Source organism: Panthera tigris, chromosome D3 (genome assembly GCF_018350195.1).
Source record: "Panthera tigris isolate Pti1 chromosome D3, P.tigris_Pti1_mat1.1, whole genome shotgun sequence".
Lineage (NCBI taxonomy): Eukaryota > Metazoa > Chordata > Mammalia > Carnivora > Felidae > Panthera > Panthera tigris.
The window spans coordinates 22,145,109-22,165,163 of record NC_056671.1 but is presented as its reverse complement, the minus strand read 5'-3'; the positions used below and the strand labels follow the sequence as shown (position 1 = coordinate 22,165,163).

Here is a 20,055-nt window from a genome sequence, read left to right as displayed (position 1 = left end):
AGTGAGTGGCAGAGCTGAGCATCAGACTAGGTCCTCTGGCTCCAGATTCTTCCTTTCACTGTATTATCCTAGAAATCCACAGTCCTCAGTTGAGATCTGTCCAATCTGAAGATGTTTGCTTTAATACAATATTTTATGCAATTATATTGGTTTGAATTGAAATTGGCAGATCCTCATCATTCATTCATATGCATTCATCAGACATTTACTTTGTGTCAGGAACTGTGCTTGTGGCTCTAGGAGGTGTCTGACTTAGAGTGAGAAATAGAAAGTTCAGTGAATAATTCAACCTCTGTGTCAGTAGTTATCTCTAATAGAGGTGGGTACCAATTTGGGAAAACCCAAACCTTTTTCTGTGCAAATTCCTGATTTTTTTTTTTTTCATTTCTTTAAGAGTTTGGGCAATATTTAACTTAAAAAAAAAAAAAAAGGTCTAAAACAGTTATGTTAACATTTCCAGTTCTGAAAAACGTTGCTAAAGAATGTCTTTTTTTTTTAATGTTTTTTATTTATTTTTGAGAGAGAGTGTGAGCATGGGAGGTGCAAAGAGAGAGAAAGAGAGAGAGAATCTGAAGTGGGCTCCATGCTGACAGCAGAGAGCATGATGCGGGGCTCAAACTCATGAACCAAGAGATCATGACCTGAGCCCAAGCTGGACACTCAACCAACTGAGCCACCCAGAATATCTGGAGCCCCAAGAATATCTTGTTCTTTTAGGATACTGATTTCTACAACTTCAATTGGCTAAACTGAGTCATATTGAGCTGTATAGTTCTAAGTACTCCTTGCCATCAGGTCCATCAACCCACACACATTTATGAGGTGTCCTTGAGGTGCCTGCCCCTGTGCTGAGTAAGGCACCTGGAAGCTATGTCTGGGCTCAAGGAGACAGACATACGAACAGATCACTGAGGTACTGTTAAGCACATTGGCTTGGGAGTTGGGAAGCTTTGCCTCTGACTGGCTCTGTGACCATGATTAAATGATTTAACTAATCTAAGTTTTAATCTAACATCCCAGGGGATGCTAACAATGGTATAGTGGTGTTTACCTCAAAGGCAGGGTATAAAGATTAAATGAGGTAATTCATGTAAATGGCACTGAGTGTTAGCTGATATTATTCATGGTGATAACATATGACTCCTAATTTTAATACTTTCATGGAAAATCGGATTTTGCCTGGATCAAACTAAGTGTGTCGCATTCTGGATTTTCTCATACACAGGTCTGATGTTTCACCTACTATGCCTTCAAAGAATGATGATCATTCATAAAGGGAAGTTGTGACTTATTCATTGAGCAAATTAAACAAGTACCTGATTACATAGCTCTGTGGGGAATATAAAGAAGCAGTACACCTTCAGTGTACTCCGTCAGACCTTACAGGGAGGGGAAATTAACATTTCTTAAGCACTTAACTGTGTTGGCACTGTGCTAGTCCCTTATTGTTGCATCTCTTTAATCCTTATAAACTATCCTATGAGGAAGGTAATAACCCCTTTTACATATATGAGTAAAACAAAGGCTCAGAGAGAAAATAACATGTAAAGTTACAGAGTAAGTGGCAGAGCTGAGATTTGAACCCAAAGCCATCAAATTCCTCTGCCATGTGTGTTTTTAAGGACAAAAGTCCTTAAAAAGTTAAAGAACATTTTAAGACAGTAAAGGATGACAAAGGCAGCTCTTGGGTGACCCTTAAAAGCTTGTGCCAGGGATTGTCCAAATCTTGCTGCATCCTTTCTTAGGAAACCTGATAAGCTTTAAGAAAAAGCATTGAAGTTTAAAACAAAACAAAACAAAAAACCCTTTCGATTCAAACATAGCAGAAGAAAATCTGAAGAAGTAGGAACAGCTGACCCCAGAATCCCCATTTAGATATGAAGGGCACAAGGACTCCAAGGCCTTTCTTCCTGCCTCAGTCCCAACCCTTGTTGTCTTGCCACTCCTATATGTGTCCTGGGCTCCAGCCATTGAACTCAGCACAATAAATTGTCCGCTTGTCCTATGTGCTGTGTGTTTCGTCCTCCCCACCATGCCCTGCCTGCCGTCACACACTCTGTACATATTTTTATCAGCACTCAGTGCTGTGCTGATAGTAAGCTAAGCGCTGTGCTGAAGGTAAGGTTGCCTTGTTGGTTTATTTGTCTGTGTCTCCCTAGATAAACCCTTTATCTCTGTATCCTGAATGCTTGGCAAATAAGCTGTTTAATAAATCTTTGAAGGTAAGAGAGGGGTTGGTTGAACAGATAGGGAGGTTAAAGGGTGCCATAGAAAAGAACCAGTGCATCCCCAAGAAAAAGAGGCCAGTCTTTTCAACTTCTTCTGTCCTTTGAGACTTTAAAGGCCATTCATGCCCTTGGTCCTATACTTGAGGGCCAGGCCTCTGGGACCTACCTAAACTCCATTTTAGACTCTAAAATGTTAGAGCCTGGTTTCTATGTGTTCCAAGTTCCAATCAGCTTACTCAGATTTCTTCCCACTCCAAACTTCTGAGTGTGATATAGGCATTCTCAGAATGCATGTCTCGCCTCTGCCTACATGTGATCCAACAGCATCCTAATGAGCAGCAGAGACAGGCTCAGGCAAGCTACAGTTCCTGGAAGAAAGCTTCTGTATGAACAAGCATGTGCCCACAGGAACAAGAACTCTGCTGGGTACCCACTTGGGTCATGCCAATTATTTATCACCCAAATTTGTAATCTTCATAACTAGGATTAACATTCTTAGATGCCTTGGTACACCCTGGTCCAGGAACTCTTAGAGTTTTAAGGGGTAGAGAAGGCAGATTTTGAATACCTACAGTTCTCTAGAACGTGAAAACTGAATACAAGAATGTTACGAAGAGATTTCTTCATGAGGTCGAGTTCCCCAGTGTTTCCTGCAGGGACATGCAACTTTTCCATTCTCTCCCTTGCTCAGTTCCTGTGAGGTAGGCCAGGCCAGCTCTGGGAAGGTAATAGGAGTGAGGCTGGGTCAATCAATTTCAGCTACCAGGTTCTGCATTCCTAAGGGATCATCACGTATTGCAAATCTGCTTTAGTTCCAGCACCATATGGTGCCACTCTGGACATCTCAACTTTAGGAATGTTTTTTAAAACTAGGTATGAATTTGTTTCTTTAATGATCAGCTCTGTCTTGGATGGAGCACGTGCTGGTCTGAGATCTCAGCAGACTTGTCCCCCAACCCAAAGATTTATCTGACCTTCATAGTGCCTGTGGACTGTAGCTGGGGTGGGTGTATATTCTGAAGGACAGGCCCTGTGATCACTGTCCCTCCCAAACTCTGTGCTGTGCCATATTGCTTTGTGCTTTTGGTAGCGTTCTTCCCCTTTTGAGAGCTGGGTTTCCAAACTCTTCATCACAGAATCACCTGGAGTGGAAAGTAGGGACCCTTATTTGAAAATAAGATTCTTATTTGAAAAACAGATTCTTGGGCATTATCCAGATCCAAATCCTACTTAAATCACTGAGGAGGTCTAGGAACCAGATTTCTGGGAGGGTGCCTTGTTTAGGAAAAACAGGCAAGTTTGATGGAGCCCCTTATTAAGAATTCTTATAATTATCCATGTGTCCTCGTTAGCTCCTATTCTATATTCCAGAGCCTCAACTTGGCCTTGCTCTTCTTTGTGACCCCCCCCCCTCCACACATACAGTTGGTAGCCCCAAGCATCAAATGTAATTGGTATTGGAGATCTGTGGATTGAACGCATAAATGCATGAGTGATGAGTTTGCTTCACACTCCAAAGAACAGTTGCAGCATTGGACAATGAATTTGAGCGAAACAAAGACCAGGTATTTAATTTTGTAAAGCTGCATATTAAAGGGTAGCATGTCAGAATGAAAAGAGCACTGATGTTGTGTTGGAAAGTCTGAATTTAGCACTGTATGATGGCCTGGCCTTGTGCAAGTCCTCTAACCTCCCTGGCCTGATGACCTCATCTGTGAAATGGAGTGTAAAATAGTAAAAGCTATTACCTCAGCAGAGTGGTAATAGATGTGAATATGTTTGAAAAGCTGATTCAGATCAGGAGTGAAGAATGGTCAAAGTAGGGACTGGGGCACAGAACCAGCCACAACAAGGTTGCTATGTAGTCAGGTTGAAGTTCTTGGTTCCTATAGGGACCAGGAGAAAGTTTGAGTAAGATGGCAGCTAAGGCATGCTAAGGGCCTGCCTTCCTTTTACTCTGTCTACTTCCTGAGCCAACCAGGACTCTTTGTCCTCTGAGCCACTGTCCCATTCCTGGGCCCATGAAGCTGTGGCCACATTCTGTTGTTCTGCAGGTGTTCAGTGGACAGTCCCCAGGGAAGGCTGCTCATCTCTGCCATGTCGCCTTGGTGTGGTGAGGTTCCTGTACATGAGGGTAGAAAGGAGGTGTGGAGAGGTCTCTGAGGATAGGTGTGTGACTCTGGGGCCCAGGATGTATTTATTGCAAAGAGCGGTTTATGAGCAGCTGGCCTGGGAGTTGACCAAAACCAATCACACATGCCTGCACCCACTCACTCAGCAAATATTTGAGTGCCTACTAGGAGGAGGCTTTAGAGCCTGAGTAGCGACCATGTGGTCAGTCTACTAAGAATTAACATGAGAGTGATGTAGTCTGCTTGGAGTTGGAATGTGCAGCCCTATGCCAATGCCTGACCTGCTGCAGGCCTGCTACTGCCTACACACTGAGCTGTCTGTCCTGTTAACTGTCTCCTGACCATTCCCACTCCCAACACCTACCTTGGTCCTGACTGTCCCCTCAAGACTTATATCCCTAAGTAATATGAGCCATGCAGAGCCTTGTTGGGTTCAGGGAGCAGAGAGGTAATGGACCAGGGTAAGAGGTGTCTATATACATCTCCCCAGTAGCAACAGCCTACCTTGCTGGGCCCTCTGGGTCACTGTGTTATCTCATAGGGTCACCTTCACAGCCCTTTGTAGGAGGCATGACACCCTCACTTTTCAGGTGAAAACAGGGATTGTAGCCTTCAAGGTATCTACCCAGAGTGGTGTATTCAGGACTTGAACTCAGAACTTTTCAGGATTGGAGGAAACTGGAAGATCGGAAAGTGTTCTTTTTTTTTTTTTTTTTTTTTTTTGACGTACTGTTGGTCTTTTGTCTCATTTCAAAATTAATATGTGTAAAAATGTCAGTTTTGTAAATGTGGGAGACTTAGAAAGTATAAATCACTACCTCTAAGCTCCCACCAATGCAGATAGTCACTATTAATAGTTTGGTATGTTTTTCCACACTTTAAAAGACATTTTATAATAATATCATTATTGTAACAAATGTAATAGTACACATACATTTTACAATTTCTTTAAAAAAATTTTTTTTAATGTTTATTTTTGAGGCGGGGGAGAGGCAGAGAGAGAGAGGGAGACACAATCTGAAGCAGGCTCCAGGCTCTGAGCTATCAGCACAGAGCCCAACATGGGGCTTGAACCCATGAACCGTGGTCAGACATTTAACCAACTGGCCCACCCAGGCAACCCCAATTTTTTAAATGTTACTATAAAGGTAATACCTGTTTGTCATAAAACATTAAATCAGAATAAGAATATGAAACTCGAAAGTTCCCCAGCCCCTGATCAGAGAAATAATTGTCAATAGTTTAGTTTGTGCCTTTTAGGCATTTTCTTTGCATATATTTGTGTGTATGTGTGTGTGTATTCATTTATGTATTTTGTTTTTACCCAAATAAGTTCAGGCACATACTCTTCTGCAATCTAACATGTTTCTGAAAATACCTTTTATTATGGAAGTTTATAAGGACACAAAAATAAGCTAATGGAATAAATCGCCATTCATCATCCAGCTCCAACAACCATCACCTTCCCTGTTCATCTTTTCTCTCCATTTTCACTTCTCCTCCTGGAGTATTTTAAAGCCAATCCCAAATATCATTCCATCATAAATACTTAAGTGTGGATTTCTAGCAGATGAATATTTTCTAAATTATGCAATACCATTATCATACTCAATAAAATTAATAATAATTCCTTAATACCGCTAATACCCAGCCTAAATCTAATTTTTGACAGTCATCTCACAAATGTCTTTTTACAGTTGGCTTGTTTGAACCTGGTTCCAGTGAGATCCACACAGTTCCAGTGGCAGATATGTCTCAAGTTTCAATCTAGAATTCCATGCCCCACTTAACACTATTTATTTTTTGGAGAATTTGGATTATTTGTCCTATGAAAGGTCCCACATTCTGGATTTGCTGATTGCATCCTCCTGGAGTTGTTAAACACATGCATCTATGCCCCATATTTTCTGTAAGTGGGTAATTTATTTTAGAGATATGATTAGAGTCTATGTATTAAGAGTGCTTCGTTGTTGGTGATATGTACTTCCTATTGCATCACAGCAGGAGACTATCATTAAGATTGATCAGTGAACCTGACTTTATGATTGTCTTTCTACTTCTGTATACACAGTTCTTAATTTTAAAAGGTAAATATATTTAAAAAAAACTCACACCTGTCAGGTACTTGAGCTGGAACGACATGTGAAGGCCATAACATGGCCCTCAGAAGCAGGCTCCATCCTAAGAAGGAGAGAACACTTGTATATGGAGAGAAAGAAGCACTGGGTCAGGGGGAAGGTCTTGGAGCTGAGGCCAATGAGGCACTGGTGCTGCCAGCAGCCAGCTGCCCTTCTGGGACATTATGTAAAATGATGTAACTATGTGAAAAAGTGGTGGTGAGCTGGTTTCCTCTCCCTGCTCAAGTCACTGAGCTGCTGTCGTGAGGAGGGTGCTTGTGAGTCCAGAGTTCTAAGTTGGTGGTGTGTAGGAAGGCTTCTTGGTCTGAGAAGACTGGCTTTTTGGTCTTTACATCTCTTTGAACTTTGGAAGCTGGAATCAGAACAGTCTTCTGGTACTCCAGTGGTGAGTCCCAGACTTGTGGTGGGGCTGCCTGCTTTGGAGAGAGTGGATGAGATGACCTGGGATGGCAGTCTTAGAGCTGGAAGGAAACAACTAGGAGACGATGTAGTCCAGTGCCTCAGTTTACAGATGAAAAAACTGGCCACAGAGGAGAAGGGAGGTTCCCAAAACACCTAGCAAGCTGGAGGCTCAACTGAAGTCAGCATCCAAGCTGCTGGTTTTCTGGCTATGATTACCAGCCAGCATCTCCTACTTAGAATTTCTAGGGTGGTGAGGGTGGCTGGACCAGGCTCTTGACAGATTCTTAATCTATACCCAGAATTTCTGGGTATGGTTGGTGTTGGTTTTGTCCTTCTTTGTGTTCAGCTTCTGGCAGGTTCTTTTATTTGGAGGCAGTGTTGAACAATAGTGTCTTTCTCCTAGCATTTGTTGGCCAGCTTGATCCATGGTGGTACAATGGTTTGAATACAGACTGGGTGTCATGAGTCCCGGTCTTAGCTCCATATTCATCAGAGGACAGGTCTTGGGGTGCAGTTTCCTAAAGAGATTGGACCAGATCAAGTTTGCCCAACACATTGTATGTGCCAGATGATCTCAGTATGCGGATAAACAGTTTTTCTATCATTATGTTTGTAGTTATCTTTCACTTATGGTAACTAATACTGGTTTTCCATGTACAGCAGTGACATAAATCTCTTCTTTAAATGTATTGAGTCTAGGGGCAGTCGGTTGAGCGTCCGACTTCGGCCCAGGTCATGATCTCGTGGTCCATGGTTCGAGCCCCGCATCGGGCTCTGTGCTGACAGCTCGGAGCCCGGAGCCTGTTTCAGATTCTGTGTCTCCCTCTCTCTCTGACCCTCCCGTTCTTGCTCTGTCTCTCTCTGTCTCAAAAATAAATAAACATTAGGGGCGCCTGGGTGGCGCAGTCGGTTAAGCGTCCGACTTCAGCCAGGTCACGATCTCGCGGTCCGTGAGTTCGAGCCCCGCGTCAGGCTCTGGGCTGATGGCTCGGAGCCTGGAGCCTGTTTCCGATTCTGTGTCTCCCTCTCTCTCTGCCCCTCCCCCGTTCATGCTCTGTCTCTCTCTGTCCCAAAAATAAATAAAAAACGTTGAAAAAAAAAAATTAAAAAAAAAAAAATAAATAAACATTAAAAAAAATTTTTAAATGTATTGAGTCTAAAGAGTTGATAGATTTAGACCAAATAAAGTAGATAGTATTTTTAAAAAATTCTTTTTAAACGTTTATTTGGACAGAGAGAGACAGCATGAGCATGGGAGGGGCAGAGAAAGGAGGAGACACAGAATCTGAAGCAGGCTTCAGGCTCTGAGCTGTCAGCACAGAGCCCAACACAGGGCTCGAACCCACAAACCACGAGATCATGACCTGAGCCCAAGTCGGACGCTTAACCGACTGAGCCACCCAGGCACCCCAAAGTAGATAGTATTTTAACCCGATAGAAGGCAGAATGCAAAACATTTTCAAAGACATTGGGCTGAATGGCCTTTCTGATTCTTCTTAGCTTCCTAACCTTTCACAGTTACACTTATATTCTGGCATATACCAGTCACAACTTTTCTGGCCTAACCAGATTCACCCGCCAATATAGTTGCAGTCTAAAGTTAAAGGACAGCCTGTGCACATTCAGTTTTATCGAGCACATATTTGTTACCTGGATTGGTTATCCTGGGAGAATGTATTGTCATGTGGGAAAGGTTCTCAGTTCCTCTGGAGAACCATCTGGAAGGAGGATGCTGTGTATTTGTGCAGTGTATTTGTGTGGTACATTTTAGTCCATGTTCATGAAAGTATCTGAGTCATTGTTCTCTGGGTGGTGCCCCATGAGTGTCATCCTTTGTAGCCTCTGCGAAGTCTGTTTAGGGGTCCAGTCATAATCTGAACTTCAGAACTGAGAAACAATGGAGGTATTGCTATGGAATCTAGGGAGAGTGGGCTGTAGAAATGGGCAATCAAGGACTCTCTGTCTTTCAGGATTTTCCTGGGGAGAATCTTCACTCCGTTTCTGACAGCCAAGGATGGCAAGCAAGGGGCCCTCGGCCTCTGCATCCCCTGAGAACTCCAGTGCAGGGGGGCCCAGTGGTAGCAGCAATGGTGCTGGTGAGAGTGGAGGGCAGGACAGCACCTTCGAGTGCAACATCTGCCTGGACACAGCCAAGGACGCCGTCATCAGCCTGTGTGGCCACCTCTTCTGGTCAGTATCCCTGTCACTGCCCCAGAAGACACACTACTAAGTTTTGAAAGCCTGTGGCCCTGGGCAGCTTTGGAACAAGGGTTTCCCACCCACTTTGGATCTCCTGATACAATCAGGCCCAAGAAGCAGGAGGCCTGGGTTCTTATGCCAGTTCTGTTGCTGATGAGCTGAGTGGCCTTGGGCAAATCATGTCCCAACTCTGGACTCTGTACCCCCACCTCTGAAATGAAAACACTCACCAGTTAGTGAGCAGTTACTATGTGCCACTTGCTGTGCTGAGCAAAGAAGCAGTATGTACAGTGGTTATGAGCAAGGACAGTAGAACCAGACTTCCTTGTTCTGAATCCTGACTCTGCTACTTTCCTACTGGATGACCTTGGGCAAGGTGCTTACACACACTGTGTCTCATTTTACAGGGTTGTTTGTGAGCATCAAATGACTCTAAATACATAAAAAGCTTAGAAGAACATGAGGCACACAGTAAATACTATGTATTAGTGTTGATCCTAATAGATGATCCTAATAATTGTTGCTATATTTTACATATATCAAAATGAAGTGGCAGGGTTAGTTTCATTCTGGCCTCCATCGTTATAGAAGCCCCTCCTGGCTCTGAGATTCTGGGTAAATATTGAGATTTTATTCTTCTCTCTTGATTTTGAACTTGACCTGGAAGGGTGAATTGGAGTAACTGGAGGGGTAAGAATGACAGATAAGGCAAAGAATATGTGCCCTCCAATGCAGGCATTTTCTAGGGATGGACATATGCACTCTTAGATATGAGACCTTGAGACCCCGAGGCTGCTGTATACCTCAAATAGCACCCTGGATGGGAGGCTGGGAAGTGTTAGGAAACAAGAGTCATTAAGGGAGGGTTGGGCCAGATTATCAAACCCAGATTTGATTGAGGACATAAAGCTGTGGGATATTTTTGAGCAGGGAAGTGGCGTGAAGAACGGGACATTTAAGCAGTATTTAAGGGAGTTTAAGTTGGCAGCAGTGACAAAGATAAATTTATTGGTGAATAAATAGAATGGGGCAGATTTTGTTCTGGTAGCTCTTGCCCTAATCATCAAGTTTTATGCAGAAACTATTGTCTCCTAGAAATTGGAGATTCTCTGGGGAATCATATAACTAGGACTTGAAATGAGTGTCATAATTAAGAACTAAATGAAGGTACCATTGGAAAGAACACAGACTCTAAAATGAAACAGATGCTTCCAATTAGAGTGGTTTGTCCCTGAGCAAATCTACCAGCCTCTCTGTACTTCAGTTTTCTCATCTGTGCAATGAAGAGATAATTATACTTTGTCATAGGTTAATATGACCCTCCAGTAATATTAATAAATGAAAAGGTCGTCAGCCACAGCCTGGCACACAATAGTTGCTTAATAAATGGAAGTGATCACCATCTTTGTTATAATTCTGAACTTTCCCCTACAGGAAAGTTACTTTCACTTCTCCCCCACAGCCTTTGAGGGAAGTTGCTAGGGGAGATCTGCCATGATTTGAGGTGCCTTAGGCTCAGTTTGGAATGGTACTGCAAGGTTAATGTGGGAGTCAGATGTCAGATGTGTCTGTTATATCCAGTGAGATTGCATATCTGGATTGTGAGGCTAAACTGGTTCAGGAACTGGGAAAGGAATTATCCTCTGAGTCCAAATTTTACTCGGCTAGAGGAGTCATGTTTTATGAGGGACAGAAACCGTGTCCACATTTTCCACTCTCCTGGCTCATAGGTGTGCAGTGGATATTTGTTAGTTGGATGAATGAATCAAGAGAGAAAAAGTGGAAAATCTGGAGTTAGAGTAACTTTTCCTTCAATTCTGTAAATGTCTTGTTTTGCACCTAGTGCTGGGTGATAGAATAGTCAGGAGGCTTACTTTTTAGTCCTGGTGCTGTAGGTAAGTCATTTCATGTTTCTGAGTTTGGTTTCCTCATTTGAAAAATGAGAGACTGGGCAGCAATTCATTCTAGTGCAACTCATATAAGCTGAAGGTAGCCCTTTCTGCCAAGCAGCATCCCCATGCTTTTTATTACTTAAAGATGTTTTTATAGTAGATTTGAATTTATAAGCTACCTCCTGCCAGCAGAGCACTCAGGGTTGAGGACAGCCTGAAGATTTTGTTAAACCAGATTTAGAGTCACACATTGTGAGACTTAGGTATGCATGTATATATGAGAATGCCTCCATGAATTTTTTTCTGTACAAAGGGTCTTTAGCTTTTATTGGATTCCTTCAGATGCCACAACCTCTCAAAGGTTGACTTGTAGAGAAGCTGAGTCTGGGATGGTCTGGGACCTGGAGGTCCTTCACAAGTAGGATCCCAAGGGTAGAGACTGGGGTCTTGTCTGTATTGCCTCATTTTTCCTGTGATTTTAGCCCAATCTTTTCTAATTTCTGATACTAGTGATTCCCCACAGACACTCGGTGGGATTGCAGTACTCCACAGTTCCACCTTGTGTCCCAGTTTTAAACTCCTCCCACCCTCAGTGTCTCTGCTAATGAAAGCATTTTTCTCTCTTTACCCCCATTCTCTTTCTCCTTGATGACTGGTGCCCTGGGGACTCTGGCAGTTGGCCATGTTTACATCAGGTAAGATGCATTTCATTTTACTTTGTCTTTCATCAGCTGTGGTTGCACAAGACACCCCTAGTCTCAGGAGACTACCGTCAGAAGGTGCAATCTCCCCTGTTTGTGGGTTCATTTGCTTGCTTTACCCCCAACCCTCTTTATACATCTGCCTACCGATGAGCACTTGGTGAAACAGAGGTCAGTGGAGTACCTGGGATGGTCCTGACTGTACTGATGGCCTTTGTGGCCTTGGCAGGCCACCACCTCTCTGGTTCACAATTTTCCATCTGTAGATTGGGTTGGATTTGATAGTATGTTAGGTGTTTATTTTTGAGATTCGGCCTCTACAAAAAGTATTTCCTACATATCAACTATGAAAATGTTAGAAAGAGAGAAATTTTTTTGGTCTCAACAGAGAGCTTTTGTGAGAGGGGAGAAAATCTGTTTTCCTAGCTTCAGATGATTATGAAAACCAGTTAGTAAGTATTCACCAAGACCCAGCCACATGCTTGGTGACGCAGAGCAGGGCCTGGCATTTACAACTGGCTGTGGATGATTACTGTGCGCTGACTGTCCCCGTGGTTGTTGGCAGAACCCCATAGTAGTAGGTGGCTTGGGAACATTGGGGGAAGACAGAAGTTCCAGACCTCTAGAGCCCTCAGAATTCAGGTAGGAGGAAGGAGCGGGGGAAACAAGAGAGGGATTCCCACTATGTTCAGAGCTGTGCATTCTGACTCCAGTGGAACCTGGTAGAACATGTCTTCTGTAAATTTATAAAGAGCACATAACACATAAGTTTTGAAGCTTTCAACGTAAGATAAAGGAAGTGGAATATAAAATCTCTAAATGCTTTCTCCTTGGCCCCAAAATCTTAGATTCACATTTATATAATAAACTTTATATCATTGGATCTAAAGATACAATTTATGTTCTAAGATAAATTCTGAGAAAATATATATGTATTAAATTATTTAATGTCGGGGCGCCTGGGTGGCTCAGTCGGTTGAGCGTCTGACTTTGGCTCAGGTCATGATCTCACGGTCCATGAGTTCGAGCCCCGCGTCAGGCTCTGTGCTGACCGCTCAGAGCCTGGAGCCTGTTTCGGATTCTGTGTCTCCCTCTCTCTCTGACCCTCCCCCATTCATGCTCTGTCTCTCTCTGTCTCAAAAATAAATAAACATTAAAAAAAATTTTTTTTTAAATAAATAAATTATTTAATGTCTACGAAGACACTACAGATAATATGTTCTTATCATTTTTATTTGTTTTAGAGAAGGTTAAGCAAAATGCTTTATAACTAGTGAAAGAGCCTGGGAAACCCAAAATAGAATTCTAGTGTTTTTAGTATTGAAAGAAGTAGTTGAGTGCAAAAATCAATGAAAGTACATTAAAAAACAGCAGATTTAGATAATAAGCAAAGTCTGTCTTTTAGCACATAGTAAATCACCAGAAAATGGCCAAGTTATGTTCAGATGTTGATGCCTGGGATACAAAGTTGTTGAGGAAATGCTGTAAAAATGAGAAATCACAGAAAAATTTATTTTTTACAGTTGGTCTACTGAGGAATGCAGAGATTTTAAAGCTCGTTATACCAGCTGGGTCAGTCAGACTCCTTGACACAGCTCCAGGCTTGCAGTTCCTTCCTGCTATATTGCTGGGAGCCACTAGAGATCATGATGCATGAGGAAGCCTGTTTAATTTATGATGGTGTTTAAAGGCAATTTTGATTTCACCACTGATAGATACTTATTGAGTGCCAGGAGTAGGAATCAGGAGTTGGGCTCCTTGAAGTGTTCCCTGCTGGTGCTGGTGTTTCCAGTTTGAGGCCTCTGGTCCATGTTGTTCTGACCCTGACTGCTCTGAGGTGGGCTTCTTGCGCCATTCATGCATTTTTCTTTCCTGATTGCAGTGGTTGGAGACCAGACCTAACAGACAGGTGTGTCCAGTTTGCAAAGCTGGCATCAGCAGAGATAAGGTCATCCCCCTCTATGGCAGGGGCAGCACTGGGCAGCAGGACCCCAGGTGAGGCGTCTTACACCCACTCCTTACTTTGGACAGGAATTCTCTTCCATTCAGCACCTTCTCACCCCACCCTTTATTAAGTACTTACCCTCGGTTTTGAGGCACCTAGGATCCAGATGGCAGTCTGTCAGGAAGGGAGGAAGCCCAAGTTGCCACTTACTGGACTGTAATACACTGAGCATCTGCCAGTGGGCAGGCAGTGTGCTAGGCAGCACACAAGGTATTACAATTTTAAGTGTGCAGAGTGCTGTGAAATAGCAGCTTTGGAAGCAGGGTGTCCAGAAGGAGAGTCTGCAAGGAGGGGGTTGCTGCAATAGTGATACATAAAGTATAGAGGGAGGAGGAGACAGGAGGTCTGGAAAGCTTTGCAGAGTTTGAAGTATGTGTGGATCTTCCTACAAACACAAGTTCTGAGAGCTGGTCTCTGTCTGGTGCATGTGTACACACACAGGTATGCACTCACACACCCCGAAGCTCCCCAGCGGTATCTCTTACCTTCTCTTAACCCACCTCACCCCAGCATACCCTGTACCTAGACATACTGGACCTCTCTTAAAGGAACTTACCCTTTCACATTCATGAGCCTTTGTATTTGTTTTCCCTTTGCCTCTTCTGCCCTCCCTGGGCCTGCTCAACACCCTCCTCCTCAAGTAATTTCTATCTGTCTTTAATGAGCAGGCCTGAAGTTACCCCCTCCTTGAAGTGACCCTTCTTCCCCACATTAGTTGCTCTCATCCATGCTTCCACCCTAGGTAGTTGATACCTCTATTCAAGAAGTCCCTTCTCATGCTGTATTGTGATTGGTGTATCCCCATTTAAACCATAAGCACCTTAAGAGTAGGGTTTGTTACAGGCTTAGTATTGGTCATAAGCTGCCTAGTGCCTAATGGGTAGCAAACCCTTAGTCTAGTATTTTGGGGATGAATGATGGTAGGGACTAAACCCAGAAGCAAAAAGCATAGTGTAGAGTACTTACCAAGGAATAATGGGAGGTAAAGCTGAAGTTAACAGGGCTAGATCAGAGAGACCCTGAATCTCAGCTCTGTTTCGGTTTGGATTTGGGATTTTTAGTATCCATGACCCCTATGTTACACAGGTTCAGAGAGGGTGTCTGGCTAGCGTTCATAACCAGTCTGAGCCAGGCTCTCTGTGAGAGGAGTAGGCTATAGTGCAATATGGTGAACATCTTATACGTGAATTTTCTCCCTGGCTTTCTATACGGTTGAAAAAACCATTGCAAGTAGAACGAAGGTTAGGATTTGGTTTAATTTGGCATAAGTTCGTATGCTAGGCACAGTGGACCTTACCCTGTTGGTGAAGAGCTCCCACTCCACTCAAGAAACAGCTGTAAACATTTTATAATATTTATTTTACAATGTTTCTGTTTCAGAGAGAAGACCCCTCCCCGTCCTCAAGGACAGAGGCCAGAGCCAGAGAACAGAGGGGTGAGGAACATTCTAGGAGAAGCCTCTAGAAATGAGTTCATGGCTTTAGAAGTTTCCATCTTGGCCCTACACTTTTTCTCCTTGATTATAAAAGTAAAGGAAAAATTGTAAAATACATAAAGGAGAAAGAGAAGAAAAAAATCACTTAAAGTCACACCATCCAGAAAAAACTGCTGGAAATATTTTGGTCTATTTTCTATTGTTCTATAAATTTTGTAAATCTCTTCATGTGCATGTATTTATAGATATATTATGTATACATATATTTTATTATTTTTTTTACAATATTTTGCTCCTGTAACTCTTTTTAAAATTTCATTCATTCTGAGTGCCTTCTCTATGCTGGGCATTATTCTAGGCATTGGTGATAGATCAGTGAACATAGCAGAGATAAACTTATGGAGTTTATATCAGAGTGGGAGACTTTTAACGATGTATCTTGAGATTTTACATGTAGTAACATTTTATTTAAAGGCTGTTTAGTATTTAGTTGTATGAACTTAACATTATTTGATCCTTTGTTGAACATTGAACTGTTTTCTTTTTTTTATTTTAAAAATACTCTGATGAACTTATAGATACACTTTTTAGCAGGTTTGTGGTTATTTTACCAGGACAAATTCATAGAAGAATCACTAGCTCAAAAAATTTGCTCATTTAAATCTGATGTTAGTATTAAAATTTTCAGTTAAGGGGCGCCTGGGTGGCTTAGTCGGTTAAGCGTCTGACTTCAGCTCAGGTCACGATCTCACGGTCCGTGAGTTCGAGCCCCGCGTCAGGCTCTGGGCAGATGGCTCAGAGCCTGGAGCCTGTTTCCGATTCTGTGTCTCCCTCTCTCTCTGCCCCTCCCCCGTTCATGCTCTGTCTCTCTCTGTCTCAAAAATAAATAAATGTTAAAAAAAAATTAAAAAAAAATTTTTTTTCAGTTAAAATATTAAATGTTATTATTTTTTTTAATTTTAAAAAATGTTTATTTTTGAGAGAGAGAGAGTGCAGCGGAGGAGGGGCAGAAAGAGAGGGATACACAGAAACCAAAGCAGGTTCCAGGCTCTGAGTGTCAGCACAGAGCCTGACCCGGGGCTCGAACTCCTGAACGGTGGGATCATGACCTGAGCCTGAAGTCAGATGCTTAACGGACTGAGCCACCCAGGCACCCCTAAAGAAATTTTAAAATAAAAATACTTATCCATACTACCAGAACCCCAAAAAAGTATATTTTTATTTCTCTAGATTAAAATATTAAAAGAAAAATTTTGAGGGGAAATACTTATCTATATCTTGTCCACCTACCAGCATATTGTCCTGAGCATACTTGTGACCATAGTGTTCAGTTTTGTCTGATAATTTGGTCACAAGAGTTTTTCATTTCTCCAAAAGAATTAGGATCATAGGTTGTTGGACATACTGACCTAGCGCTACCCCTTGACTACCGTAATATCACCTTAACCTTTCCAGGCTCTGTTTCTCAACAGAACTTTGGCTCCTAACCTCAGGAAGCCATAGGCCCTGGCCTTAATTACTGTGGTGCACACCTCCAGCATATACAAGCACCCACAGCCACCAGTGATGCTTTTTGTCTACTTTGCCCCAAGAACATATACCCACCAAATGTAAGGACTTAGGGGATTGTATAGATGTTGCTAAAAGGGAGGCCAGAAGGTCAGTCCTCGGGATTGCACTCAATGAAGTGGTAGTTCCTGATTAAACAGTTGCACTTTTCTGGGTAAGGCAGCCTCGGTCCCAGGAGCCCTCAGACTCAACCATGCCGGGTCTGAATAGGAGGCATTTCTACACTGAGGAGATGGAAAACTGGTTGTTTTTCTTCTCTGTAGATTTGTTCTCTTAGTTTATCTGCTGTTAGGTTTTATAGGTAGTGCCACCCAGCAAGAAGTTTGGAGCTGGATGCCAGGCTGCTCGGTATGGGATAAGGAACAGCCACTTTCATAACTTGCAAAAGACTCACAAATGAAGGCCAGTGAGCTCTTTGTGGAGAGCAGTTGACCCAGTAAATTTTCTTATTATTTTTTAATCATTTGTTCTAAGGATCTACCCAGGGATGTGGGGGAGGAGAGAAAATTTTTGTAAGATGTGCACAATAATTAAGAGCATGGGTTTTCAGATCATATTGACCTAGTTTCCAGTCTAAACTCTACCCCTTTTATAAGCTGTGCAACCTTGGTCAAGGTAAAAAATGGGTTGCTTATTCACAGTGTTGTAATTCTTACTGAATCTTTTTTTTTTTTTTAAGGTTTATTTATTCTTGAGAGAGAGAGAGAGAGAGACAGAACACAAGCAAGGGAGGGGGAGAGGGAGGGAGACACAGAATCCGAAGCAGGCTCCAGGCTCTGAGCTGTCAGCACAGAGCCTGACATAGGGCTTGAACTCACAAGCCATGAGATCATGACCTGAGCCAAAGTCATATGCTTAACCGACTGAGCCACCTAGGTGCCCCTTTACTGAGTCTTTTCATATGAAAGACGATGCAGTGTAGAACATGTTATGGGGGGAAAGCTGAGGATAATATGCCAAACTGGTAACAGTGTTTATTGGAGAGAGCATGGCCTTGAAATGGTGAATGAAGAGACCTCTGACTTTCTATGTCCACTATTCTTCTAATGTATAAGTTTCTTATAACAAGCATATATACTTTTGTAATCAGAAAAAAAATAAAGTATTTTACATTTTTTAAAATTCTTTGTAAAAATATTAAAAGAAAATTTTGAGGGAAAATACTTACCTGTATCTTGTTCACATACCTACATGTTGTCATGTACTTGTGACCATAGTGTTCAGTTTTGTTTGATAACTTGGTCACAAGAGCTTTTCTGTGTTGCTGCACTATCAACATAATGGTCTTTAGAGAGCATGTATCAAGATTTTGATCATAACCTCCATTGTCGGTTAATTAGGGTTCTACTTTTTTGCTATTACCAATAATGTGGGTGTACGGATTGTTGCCAATTTTGCTATTTTAAAGCATGTAGAAAATTTTACTGACTAGTGTGGGATTCTGGGGAAAAAACTGGCGCTCTAAGAACCCTGACTTGCATTAGCAGACTGTTTTACTTTGGACCAGGACCAGGCCTTTCTGGCATTCACAATTCCTTGGCTGGGACTCCTTGAAGGCTAGCGGGGCCAGGGTTCCTTAGGGAAACCTCAGGGTTCCTCTGCCTTGGGGTCTAGATGGGAGGAAAAGATGTCCCTCCCCCTTTGGAAACAGGTGGCAGAGGATAGGGAGGAGAGGCAGGTGCCACCTGCAGGTGACATGTTTGACAGGTGCAGGAGAAATGTATTCGTTCTTCTGAATTGCACTTCTTCCACACAGGGATTTCAAGGATTTGGATTTGGAGATGGTGGCTTCCAGATGTCTTTTGGAATTGGGGCATTTCCCTTTGGGATATTTGCCACAGCATTTAATATAAATGATGGGCGGCCTCCTCCAGGTAAGACCCTATCTCCTTGGTAATCCTGCTTGGAGGCTCCTTGGAATTCATTAGTATGAAGATTACAGATAATTGTCACTGCTTGGAAGTTTAGGCTTTTCAAAATGTGAACTTTTTCCAGATTACTGGTAGTCATAATGATATTGCACACCCGTCAAATATTAGGCATGTTCAAAATATTTGCCATCACAAACCCAGGGGTTCCTCACCACAAGCCTGTGTACACCTGTGGGATGGGTGTGCAATTAGCTAGCTCCGTTTCACAAATCAGAAAATGCTCAGTATGTTTCCCAAGACATACTATGTGCCTATAAAATGAAAAAGAATAAAATAATGCCTAGTATACTTAGCTGAAGAAAAGCCTCATCCTGTTCACGTATCCCCCACTTTCACCATTTGGGGGCAGGGAAGAGTGAGGCAACCCACCAGGATTCAGGGCCTCTCTATTCTCTGGCATCTCTGTCCAGCTTTCCTCAGGATACACATGAGGCTGGTCCCACGTCCCATCCCTTTGATAACTCTTTCTAGGTCTGTTACCTGCTACTACCTTTCTCTTTCCAGCCAGCTTAAAGGTACCAGCTGCATTCCATGTAGAACTAGGCAGCAAGGTGGGTACCCTGTACTTTATCCCAATCTGACACCAGAGCCAAGATCCTTACCATGGAATCTGCAGAGGTGCTGAAGTTGGTCGAATTCTGCTTGTACTTATTGGAGCCTCATTTGCGATGGACTCAGTGTATTTGCAGAAGGAACCAGTGTGTGGTTCCTGGCCAGAAGCTTATGCTCTTAGGGACAGAAACCTACTCCTGGGTCATCCCAGTTTTCTTTGGCCTTTACCCTGATGCTTGGCATATAGCAGGCAATCAGTAAGTCTTTGTTGACTGCCTGCCTGCATGAATCATCAGAGCACCTGTCTGGGGAATAGTATAGCACCAAGAAATCTTGGAATGCCCTTTGTACCTCCTTCACCTCAAAGGTTTCTCCTTCATTTACATATTTTCTCAAAGGAAGGAGACCCCACAGGGCAGGGTGTACCCTTCCCTGAAGGAGGAACAGGGCCCTGTAGAGGCAGTAAGAACCTGCTTGGCAGCTTCCTTCCCTTCTTCCTGGTCCAGGGCTCAACCTGAGTTCCTCAGTTAAAGAGAGCTCTATAGCCAGACTAGACTGATCCAGAGATCACTTTATCCCCATGCTACAATCACAGTTTTCCTTTATCATGTTTGATATGTTTGCCCATCCTGGATTGGTTTTCGTACACTCATTCCCCCAAAGTCTGGACAGGGAGCCCTACATAGCTTTTCTCAAAGCAGGGAGGAGTGGAGGCCCAGTTCTGTCCCTAGTTTGCTGTGTGATAGAAGAGATAAGCCATTTTGCCTTGTCTGGGCCCTAGTTCTATCCTCTAGAAAAGGAAGGCACTCTGTGTGGGGCTAAGACCCCTCCATGCTCAACAGTGCAGGAATCTAGAGACTCTGTGACTCAA

General features: G+C 42.9%; 1 protein-coding gene across 3 annotated transcripts in view; it reads left to right on the top strand.

Annotated features, from left to right (window-relative positions):
- Positions 1-20,055, top strand: part of RNF185 (ring finger protein 185) — a 37,553-nt gene that overhangs the window by 14,550 nt on the left and 2,948 nt on the right. The window contains exons 1-7 of one of the 3 annotated variants that reach the window (XM_042961868.1): positions 630-3,101; positions 3,600-3,793; positions 8,871-9,090; positions 11,668-11,686; positions 13,575-13,687; positions 15,078-15,132; positions 18,458-18,575. In XM_042961868.1, the coding sequence (XP_042817802.1) occupies positions 8,915-9,090; positions 11,668-11,686; positions 13,575-13,687; positions 15,078-15,132; positions 18,458-18,575 (481 nt within the window). In that variant the 5' untranslated portion in view covers positions 630-3,101; positions 3,600-3,793; positions 8,871-8,914. Of the gene's footprint in view, positions 1-629; positions 3,102-3,599; positions 3,794-6,057; positions 6,270-8,870; positions 9,091-11,667; positions 11,687-13,574; positions 13,688-15,077; positions 15,133-18,457; positions 18,576-20,055 lie in introns of those variants that run through there. The other 2 variants (XM_042961869.1, XM_007082568.3) reach the window with 2 other exon arrangements.